Source organism: Xenopus laevis, chromosome 4S, assembly GCF_017654675.1.
Source record: "Xenopus laevis strain J_2021 chromosome 4S, Xenopus_laevis_v10.1, whole genome shotgun sequence".
NCBI classification, from domain to species: Eukaryota; Metazoa; Chordata; class Amphibia; order Anura; family Pipidae; genus Xenopus; species Xenopus laevis.
Genome location: NC_054378.1, coordinates 71,865,210 through 71,875,976, shown reverse-complemented (window position 1 = coordinate 71,875,976; position 10,767 = coordinate 71,865,210). Strand labels below are relative to the sequence as shown.

Sequence of the window (10,767 nt, the reverse complement as noted above, 5' to 3'; positions counted from 1 at the left end):
GTTACGCCACTGATTTTGTTGCCTATTTTTAAATAGCGACGAGATCAATTGTTCTCCTATTTATAACCTTTTATTATTTTAAAGTCAGTCAAACCCACCAACTTTTAAATTGATTAATGGGTATAGTGAAAGCATCAATAGTCCATCAGTGCAGACTTGTTGTTGCTACATGATCAGTGCACAGAGTTCATTATGCACTTAATGAAACATCCTGCTAATTAGAATTTTCTTTCATAAAGGAATCTCCTTCCCCCCAGCAGGATCCATCTACCTGGTGCCACTGGTGATACCAGCCAAGGTGTAAGGCTCAACACATCAAAGTGGCATTGTGCTAATGTGTGTCTGCTTCTCCACACTACTATGCATACAATTGGGACCAAGCTCCATTTCAATGGATCAGAGACTCTCTTGTACCTTCTCCTCAACTTGGCTGCTGCCCTTGGTACCTTGCAATGAACCCTATTATCCTTGTCACTACTGTCTGTGCCTGCTCGTATCTCTCTTATTATTATCATCTTCCCACACCCATAAAGTACAAATAAGCATAGCGAGCTTTATTCCCACGTACAATAAATGATCATATCCTAATAAACGTGTTTAGGGGGAATGAACTAGAATATTAGCAGTACCAAGCAGACACATGTAAGTCTCTCAGTGTCCTAACTCTCTAGCGGAACTATTCACTGCCAGTCCCTTAGCCAAGAGGTTAATTGCAGACAAACAACAATCGTGTCCCTACTTGTACAATGTACAGTCACTGAGCTGCATTGAGATAGGGAGAACAGGGGCTGAGGGTGAACAGTTCCTTTGCGCCATCAAAGTATCACAGATTTATAAAGTGACCTTCAGGACTAGTTGGGCGCACTTTTAATAAAGGATCATTTTGGAACACAACGAGATGATATGTTATACTAAATATACAATTATTCGCAGGACTGCGCTAATTTCAAACATCTTTAAAGCAGAAATTCAGGTTCCACGCGCCGCTTTATACAAACAAGGTGAATGTTATTAAATTGAGGTTTCACTATGGGAACAGTTACATAAAGATCTACTTTATTTATTAGGTTCATCTTCAGACAAATAGCACCTCTCGTTGAAGTCCTGAGTGACAGTGCGACAAGCAGCAACAAAGAGTTAGTGCAAAGGATGAGCAGAAAAACAAGTGGCTTCTCAGAAAGACAGGGGGTAGGCTGGAATTGGGGATAAGCCTTATCTCTTCTTTACAAACTGAACCGTCTCAATGAAGAGGCAGATTCTCTGTATCAGCTGAATAAGCGCCAAATTGGATTGTCATCCATTGCTCCAGTGCTCTCTGTCTAAATGTATTCCCCTACACTACATCTTTTCAGAATACATGGAGCGCCCAATTCTGCGTCTTTGGTGCACCTTGTATATATACAGTGTATAAGACAGAAGACATTAAGTGTCGGCCAAAAAAGTTTCTTAGCCGTACAATAAACATTCTTCAGTGATTTTATTAAAAGAGGGGAGATCATATTTAACGAAAACAGACGTAGCAGAGCACGTTAACCCCTTTAGACCCACTTCTCATTGTCTCCTTTCCTCATTTTATGAATAAATAGTGTTTAAACTATAATGTGAAAAAGTGTTCCTTACAGTTTTACAGCCTAAAAATCTAACGCTACTAAAGTCTCAAAGAGCAATGTGCTTTACCAGCGCTTCGGTTCCCTCCAAGCACTGAGCAGCAACATTTTCTACCAAACCTAATTATTCTTACGATTTGCACATTAGCAGGTACATCATTTATCTTATATCAATGCTGGTGAGGAGTTAGAGCCCATCCCTAATTAATAAAGTTGCAGAAGGAGACATATGTTAATTTAGATAGCAGCTATTCCTCACACACAGGTCCCACCTTAACCCATCCCCCTCAGCCTAAATTTCACAGTCATGTTTTGCTTTTTAGTAAGACGGTTATTATTAGTAGTGTTTGTATTCGCTTCATTTCAACCAAGTCTAATTCATTACTGGGAGAGTCCCAGTGCCCCTGCACACCTTGAGTCCCTGCTACTGGTGCACCTCCTTCTGGCCTGGGATGCAATGGCTGCTACTGACAGCAGTTCTGCAATGAGGTTCAGCAGAATCTTCTTAACCACTATTCCACCACTGATAAGTTGCCTACATTCCCGTGTAGACCGGTGCATGCAGCAGTCACTTAGAACATGTTTGTATTTAGCAGTATAGCAGCAGCTAGCAATAACATTAACTTTAAATAGATAGATCGATAGACAGACAGACAGACAAACCTGCTATTTATAAATACGTTAAATTAAATGTCCCTTTCAGCTCTCATTTATTTCTTCTCTCTCGTTTTTCTCAACATAACTACTGATTCTAACAAATTGGTGTGTCCCGAGTTGTTTGCTGAGTTTCCTCTCTCGCTGCTACTTCTTTACACGTTCCCTGCATGTTGTAATCATGTATCCCAGACCTGACAATTAGCCTGGGGACGGGGGCGTGGTTAGTGGCAGAGTCTAGTAAGAGATCCAGTGTGTGTACAAACACAGCCAACCTTTTGACCAATCAGAAGAGGCCTTTGCATTAGTATTCATCAATGAATCACCAATCGTGACAGCTCAAGGACTTTAACAAGCGCCACAGCTGGGGGATCTGAAGAGTTAGCTGAGAAAGTTTCTAGAGACTACTGCTCCTGCTGCTTCTGGAGTTCTATAGTCGGGCTCCCTGCTTGTAAGTCACCTGCAAGCCTGGTGCTGCTTCCTGGGGAGCACGTTAGGATGAGTGTGGCTTTCTCAACCCTACAACCAGTGGAAGACAAGCAGCTTGGCATGGTATCGGTAAGTACAGCTTTTCTACAGATATATTCGATTTTACTCTGGCAAAATGTTACGTAACACCCCCCCCCTGCAAAAATGACACTAATGTAACATTCTGTTACTCGCGTTGCTCTTTTATGTCTGGGGAAGCGGCTCCTTTCTTTGCAGTAATGTGCGGGTATATAAGAGGAATTAGTCTGAGAAATGTCCCGAGTTAAAGAAACACAAGGGGAGCAAAAGAAACTCTTGAATTTCTAGTTATTTGCACAGCAGCCACCGTGTTTGCTAAGTGTCCCAGCCCGTGACTATTAGGCTGAAGGGGAGCAACTAGTTCTACAGGTTTCCCAGGCATAATAATAATACTAATAATAATAATAACTACGCCTGGTGATAATCTCACTCTGGCTGTTCGCCGGGCTCTGGCATGTACCAACTGGGCACGGGGAGTGTCAGGGCTGCGCTTACTGGCCACTGACAAGTACACGGTCTAACTTTGCTCTCTTCTTGTTCCACAGGTCATGGCAATGGAGGAGCTGAGGCCACTGGCTGATATGAGCTACACCATGATTGAGCATTGCATTAAGAAGGAAGAGGATGACCTGGGCAAATTCGTTGACTTGGACTTTATATTGGCTCACACGAGCAGCAGCCAGAATGGTGGCACGCCGGTAGGACATGGTGGCGCCTACCCATTGCCCGAGACCCCTGAGAGCTGTAGTACCACCTATGATAGCGATGGATCCTACACTGCCAGTCAGAAATACGGAGGGGGGAGCTTTGCCGGGAGCCCCCATCACAGTTATGTGGCGGAGCTGCTGACCCCAGATGTGCCCTGCATAGAGGTGTCCCCTGACTTTGGACTAAAGGCCGGCATGCACAGCAGGAAGTACACTGAGCTCAGAGTATCTGCCATGGACACCCCTGGGCATCTGCCATCGGAGCACCTACAGCACCTGAGCCATAGAATTAAAAAGGAGCGACCTGAGCAGTCGTGCATGCTGGGTGCCGGCTCCCCTACTTCCCCAGACTGTATTAGCCCCATCATGGAGCAGAAGGCTGGCATCATGCAAATGCACGGCCAACTCCTTCCCAATCCTGCCTATTCTCAGCACAGGCTCAGCCCCCCAGTACCCACAGAGGATATGCCCCCCAATGACTGCCACATGATCCCTGACATGCACTGCCTGTCCCTTATGTCAATGGCACAGCATTACCCAATGGCAAGCCCCTACCAAACTCATTTTACCAGCCAGCCCAACGTGCAGTTTCATGGACAATTTGGAGTTTACAGAGACCCCATGAAGGTTCACCCATCTATGCATGGAATGATTGTCACCCCTCCCTCCTCCCCCTTGCTCGAGTATTATCCTGCCATGGCTGCCACGGATGACTGCAAACCAAAGAGGGGTCGGAGATCTTGGGCCAAGAAAAGAACTGCCACTCACAGCTGCGAGTACCCGGGCTGCGGCAAAACCTACACCAAGAGCTCCCACCTGAAGGCTCATATGCGAACACATACAGGTAAGAGTAATTCTGCCACTAGGGGGTGGGTAATAATAACTGCCCTTATTAGCACACTAATTCGTCGTATACTCAAAATGACTGGTTCGAAGCAGAATTAATAATGTGAACAATATATAATATATCTATCAAAGCTAATTATAGTACATCTGAGATAGTTTCATTTACAAGATCAGTCATGTATTCGTTATAGCTAGGCAATTTATTGTAAACCACCAGTTTGTGGGCTAATATCTCTAATTAATTGAGCATGATACATTTATAATCTAATCTACCTTACTATTTCTAGAGTGTCGAAAAGACAGTTCAGCATTACAGTTTAACCATTCAAATACCATAAAACTTGCATACTTTTTAAAGCTATTAACAGTAGTCTAAAGTTGTCCTGTTACATATAATAATGTTTCTTTTATCATTTCTTCTAGGAGAGAAACCATATCACTGTAACTGGGAGGGCTGCGGATGGAAATTCGCAAGATCTGACGAACTCACCCGTCACTTTCGCAAGCACACGGGTCACCGACCCTTCCAGTGCCATCTGTGTGAGAGAGCCTTCTCCCGATCCGATCACCTGGCCCTGCATATGAAGAGACACATGTAGAGATCAACTTGAACAAGCTTACAGTAATATATTCAATTCGGAGACTATTTATACAGAAGAACTATTTTCTTATTGGGGGGTTATGTATATACAGCCTTGTATAAAGTAGTATTTAAGAATCATACCTGATCGCCAGGTAAATATATGCGGTAACCAGATATATAAATATATTATTTAAAGAGAAAACAAGCTCGTTATTTGTAAATGGGGGTTCATGGTTACTCTGCATTTGTACAATATTTGTAATTTAGCTTTCTTGCGTTTTGGTAAGGTGAATTGAAGTTCTTGGTTGACCTGGAATGTTACAGCTATTTTATTACAGATATTATTACTCCTTTTTGTTGTCGCTGTAAAGTTGAAAACTAAAATGTTCCAGAGAAGCCCTGTGCTCTTAATGAAAAGTGCAATTTGAATTCAGGTTGACAGGCACATTATTTTTACATTCAATTGGAGAGAAACAGCTACATCTAATGGACATTTGATGCACTGTATGTATGTAGGTAGGCTGGGCAGTTACTCCAAAGTACTATGTGTGTGTGTATAGCATTTAAAAACTTGGCCATTTTTTGCAGGGTCTGTTTTTATACTTTAGAAAACATTGTATATATATCTTTTTTAAATACATAAATTACTGCTAGCATTGTTTTGATCCCTTTGGAAGGGATATAAAACGATTTGGTACTTGCAAGAATTGTAAATTGTATAATAAAAGTCATTATTTGCCAAAATGAAATTTGCGTTAGTCTCATGTTTTAAATAAATTTTGTACACAAATATTAGGGATGAACTGGGTAGTATGATAGACAAATGTTATTAGTAAAGAGTATTAGGGCAAAAAGTATAAAAATAATATACAACCACTGAGCTTAAGGGTTTCTTATGTTTATGTAAATATTCAGAAGAGCTGACAGTATCTTCTGACGTTTTTATAGATATCCCACTGTATTATATAATATGCACTGCCCTTAAATTTAATAAATATTTCATATACTTAGTTCATTTTTATGATCCATTATCTCTGGAATGTCCAACTTTCTGATCTCCAGCCGCAACTAAATGAAAAAATTTATAGCTTGGATACATAATTCTAAAATCCATTTCACACATTTCAACCATTTATCCTTATTCTTCAAAATAAATAATTTTATCTAAAATATTCCAGTCAATTGATCTTTTGGCTGATTCTATTTTTTCAGCCACCATATTTATTATGGCATTTGAAACTGCTGTCAAACTAGCATGTATATAACCAGTTCTTGAGTGTCATTGAGTGTTTATTATCAGGCACGTGGGTTCTATGTTTTGTGGCAATTTTGTGGCATTAACAGACTAGAAGAGTTTAGTATCAGCATGGGAGAGAGCAAAGGTGATATAGTGTTTGGCAAACTGGAAATAAGTATTATGGAAAGATCAGAAAAATGACAGTGAAGTTTACTTCTTTTCAATGATCTCTGCTCCTTTAATGAAAGGATATTAATATTATTATGTATCTGCTTTGCTCTACAAAACACACCCACAAACAAAACAATTTTCAGAACAGTAGTTCTCTGTGGCAAGATCCCAGCAATGTCTTCTTACAATAATACAGTTGACTGACTACAGTTTAAGACCCAGTGGATGTAATTAGCATATAAAATGAGATAAGAGGTATAAACAAACAAATAATGATTTAAATGTAAAAGGAATATTAGGTGTATGCAAATTTGATATATTTTGCATAACTGAAGAGATTAACAAAAGCACAACTACAATATCTTTGTCATGACAATAACATGGATTTTTTGTCCATACATTACAATATATTCAATATAATCAGTACCTGTAAAATTGTTAGTAGATTTTTGCACACAATGTCATAGTGTCCAAATGAATGCAAAGCATCTGCTTTTCTCCCTGTTATTAATTACATGGTCTCACACTCATTGCACTCACCTTATAATTTAAAAAGGTTTAGTGGTAGGCACAACTTTCCCTTTTGCTATTCTGAAGATTCTGCCTTTTCCTATCTGATTGGTTTTCTTCTGTTTAAGCAGCCCAGCATTCTTATAATATAGGGATAACTGTATCTATTTCAGAATCAATGCTGTAATAACAGCAGAGAACAAGACACTTCCTCTTTGCCTTTTCAGGTAATAAAAAGGATTATGACTGTTTAACGGGTGTCTGGTTTTAGCATTGTCACTCATTACCTGTTCAAGCATATAAAATTACAAACTTGACATTGTTGTGAGGAGTGAAAAAACAAAACTGCTTCCCCAACCTGCTGAAGAAACATGCACATCAGGTTTCCTAAAGATGAAACCAGTTACACTTTTGGAATTTTACATTACAGCAGGGGTTCAGTCATGGCCCAAAGATGGGTCTCCCTGTCCTTTAGGGAAGTGATACTTTCATTGTGGTGCTCAACTCAAGTTAATACCCTACTCTGAAACCTGAAGTTTTAATATTAAATGAGATGTTAAAGGGGTTTTTCACGTCAAACACGTAGTTCAGTTGGTTTCAGATTGTTCACCAGAATTGTTCCAATTACTTTCTATTTTCTATTTGTGACCATTTTAATTTCTCACCTATCAAAGCAGTTCGGGTGGGGGCGCCGACTCTTTAACTGTTTTAAATTGATACATTTGGTTGATACATTTGTTAACTTTAGCCCTGCTGAGCAGAATCCCTGAGTTCCATTAAAGGCAGCTGTTAGAATTGAAACAATAGTTGCTAATGTTCCACAGATACTGCTGAGAAATGTATCAACTAATTTGTCAATTAAATTGTAACAGTTCAGAATGCTCCTGGATCACTTAGGTGCCTGTCTGAAACACTACAGACAGGAGCATTAAACTTTAAATTAAATTTTGGGAAAACTGTAAAAAAGTATAGAAAAAAAAGTCTTTGTTTATGGAGAACATGAAAAAAGAACTGAAAAAAGTGCTTGTAAGGTGAACAACCACTTTAAGCTAAAAAAAAACATACAGCAGTATCTTGCAGACAGAAGTAATACACATTAATGCACTTGACTTGAAGGCTTTCCCTTGTGCCTTTCTCATCTTCATTTTCTCTTGTTTCTAAAAAAAAGTTTTACAGACTTAAGGCCCCAATACACAGGCCGATAAAAGCTGCCGACAGGCCGAGTCTGTATTTTGATGCAGTCCCACGATCTGACCACCCATATTGCCTCCATTCTGATCTGATCGCTGGGCCCTATGGCCAAATATATATATATATATATTATGGTTTAGGGATAATGGTTTAGGGATGTATTTGGAGCCTCTTTATGTGCAATAAACAGCTATTATTAGGGACACTTTCATTTTAAATGCAGTGAGAAGGGCACTGGGTGATAATTCCTCCTTCTGTTCGACTCCTACAGCCAGTAAATGGAGCAAAATAGATACTTATGAAAGTAGCAAGGGCTCTTTTATAGCTCCAAACTAGGTGCTGCCTCTGGCTTTTACACAGCAGCTTGAAATTAAAGCTTCATGGGGGGATGTAAAAGTCGGTAATAGAAAAATATTCACACTGTGAAAAATTATGCCTTTGTGCGAAATCATTTTCCTTTGCAATAATTTAATATAGCTTTTGATTATATCCTGTTTAATTGTGGGTTCACAAGGGCACATAAATGCATAGGAAACTCTAAAACTAGTGGCACACAACTGCCACTTTCACTGTTCGAGGTCAGCTGTGATTGGCTTCCCACTAGGGATGTAGCGAACTGCCGTTTATGTGTTTGCGAACGCCGTTCGCGAACACCGGCAAAAAATGCGAACAGTTCGCGAACAGTTCGCGAACAGTTCGCGAACTTCGAACATCCGCAAAATCGTTCGATTCGAACGATCGAAGGATTTTAATCGTTCGATCGAAGGATTTTCGTTCGAATCGAACGATCGAAACCATTCGATCGAATGATTTCATTCAATCGAATGGCTTTGATCGTTCGATTCGAACGAAAATCCTTCGATTTTAGCGGTCGAAGGAATCGAATGGTCGAATGGTCGAACGATTTTTGATCGAATCGAACGCGAACACATATTGGCGAACGTCGCGCGACGTTCGCGAACATTCGGCGGACGCGAACAGTCGAAGTTCGCGGGCGAACAGTTCGCTACATCCCTACTTCCCACACTTCCCTACTGTGCTTTTGGAGAATAACTGTTGAAATTTGTATGTTGACAGTGTATGCTTACCTCTTATGCCTCCCATTCCTAACTCAATATTTTACTTGTTTACTTAGTTTCTATAATCTTCCTCCATCAGCAATCCCTCCCACATTATGAAGTAGAATACCACCACCTGTTTTCATTCTAAACAAACAGTATAAAGATATAAGTGCAGCCTTCAGCACATTTGATGAGCACACTCAGCAGCCCTTATTTATTAATCAGATGATACTAAAGCCTTTATTAGAATGATGTAAGTTATGGACTTCAAGCACCAGATCAGACCTGTTTCTGATCTCCATGCCCCACCATGTGGTCAACTATATCTCTGCTTCCCCAAATGTCTTCTATTTGACATGGCTCCATTCCTCATTCCCAACAATGCTACTGGCTGACTTACAGTACTTTCTTAACCCGTGGGTGTGCTACCTAAGTACTATGTTCATGTAGGCATCTGCCTTATACTGTATAAGTTATAAATGTCAAAATCCATTTCAGAGAAACTAGTTCCATTAGAATAATTACTTAATTATCAGCATTTTCTCTTTTTATTTTTGTATGCGTTTTCTTTAAAAAATGAAATCATGTAAATACCAGAAAATACAATTTATATGTATTTGTCGCATAATACTCTTTGTGATTGTGAAATTTAATTACATACCCTCCAAATGTTCATAGAAGCTATTTGGTCCCAAACTTTGTGAGGAAGTTGTTGAGGTCAAAAACTACGCAAGCATGGGCCAGAAAGCTCCAAATTACGGAAAGGCCATCTCCCATAGACTCCATTTTATCCAAATAATCCAATTTTGTAAAAGTTATTTCCTTTTTCTTTGAGTAATAAAACAGTACCTTGTACTTAGATATAAGTAATCCTTATTGGAAGCAAAAGCTACCCTATTGTGTTTATTTAAACGGATACTGTTATGGGAAAAACATTTTTTTCAAAATGAATCAGTTAATAGTGCTGCTCCAGCAAAATTCTGCACTGAAATCCATTTCTCAAAAGAGCAAACAGATTTTTTTATAATCAATTTTGAAATCTGACATGGGGCTAGACATATTGTCAATTTGCCAGCTGCCCCAAGTCATGTGACTTGTGCTATGATAAACTTCAATCACTCTTTACTGCTGTACTGCAAGTTGGAGTGATTATCACCCCCTCCCTTTTCCCCCCAGCAGCCAAACAACAGAACAATAGGAAGGTAACCAGATAGCAGCTCCCTAACACAAGATAACATCTGCCTGGTAGATCTAAGAACAACACTCAATAGTAAAAACCCATGTCCCACTGAGACACATTCAGTTACATTGAGAAGGAAAAACAGCAGCCTGCCAAAAAGCATTTCTCTCCTACAGTGCAGGCACAAGTCACATGACTGGGGGTAGCTGGGAAATTGGCAAAATGTCTAGCCCCATGTCAGATTTCAAAATTGAATATAAAAAAATCTGTTTGCTCTTTTGAGAAATGGATTTCAGTGTAGAATTCCGCTGGAGCAGCACTTAAACTGATTCATTTCGAAAAAAAAAATTTTTCCCATGACAGTATCCCTTTAAGGTCCAGCAGGTCCTGAGCATTCTGGGTAACAGGTCCCATACCTGTATAAGGATTACCAAGATTGTCATGTATTATATTCATTGATCATGTGATGGCTTATTCGTAAACACAAATAGTAATAGAACCTCTAGTGGTCAT

At 39.7% G+C, this 10,767-nt stretch overlaps 1 protein-coding gene across 1 annotated transcript; it reads left to right on the top strand.

Moving 5' to 3' along the window:
* Positions 1 to 2,648: 2,648 nt before the first annotated feature.
* klf17.1.S (Kruppel-like factor 17, gene 1 S homeolog) lies at positions 2,649 to 5,653 on the top strand. The gene is given in 3 exon segments (NM_001086359.1): positions 2,649 to 2,819; positions 3,314 to 4,319; positions 4,745 to 5,653. Coding segments are annotated over 3 exon segments (1,242 nt in total). The 5' UTR covers positions 2,649 to 2,759; the 3' UTR covers positions 4,921 to 5,653.
* The last annotated feature ends 5,114 nt before the right edge of the window (positions 5,654 to 10,767 follow it).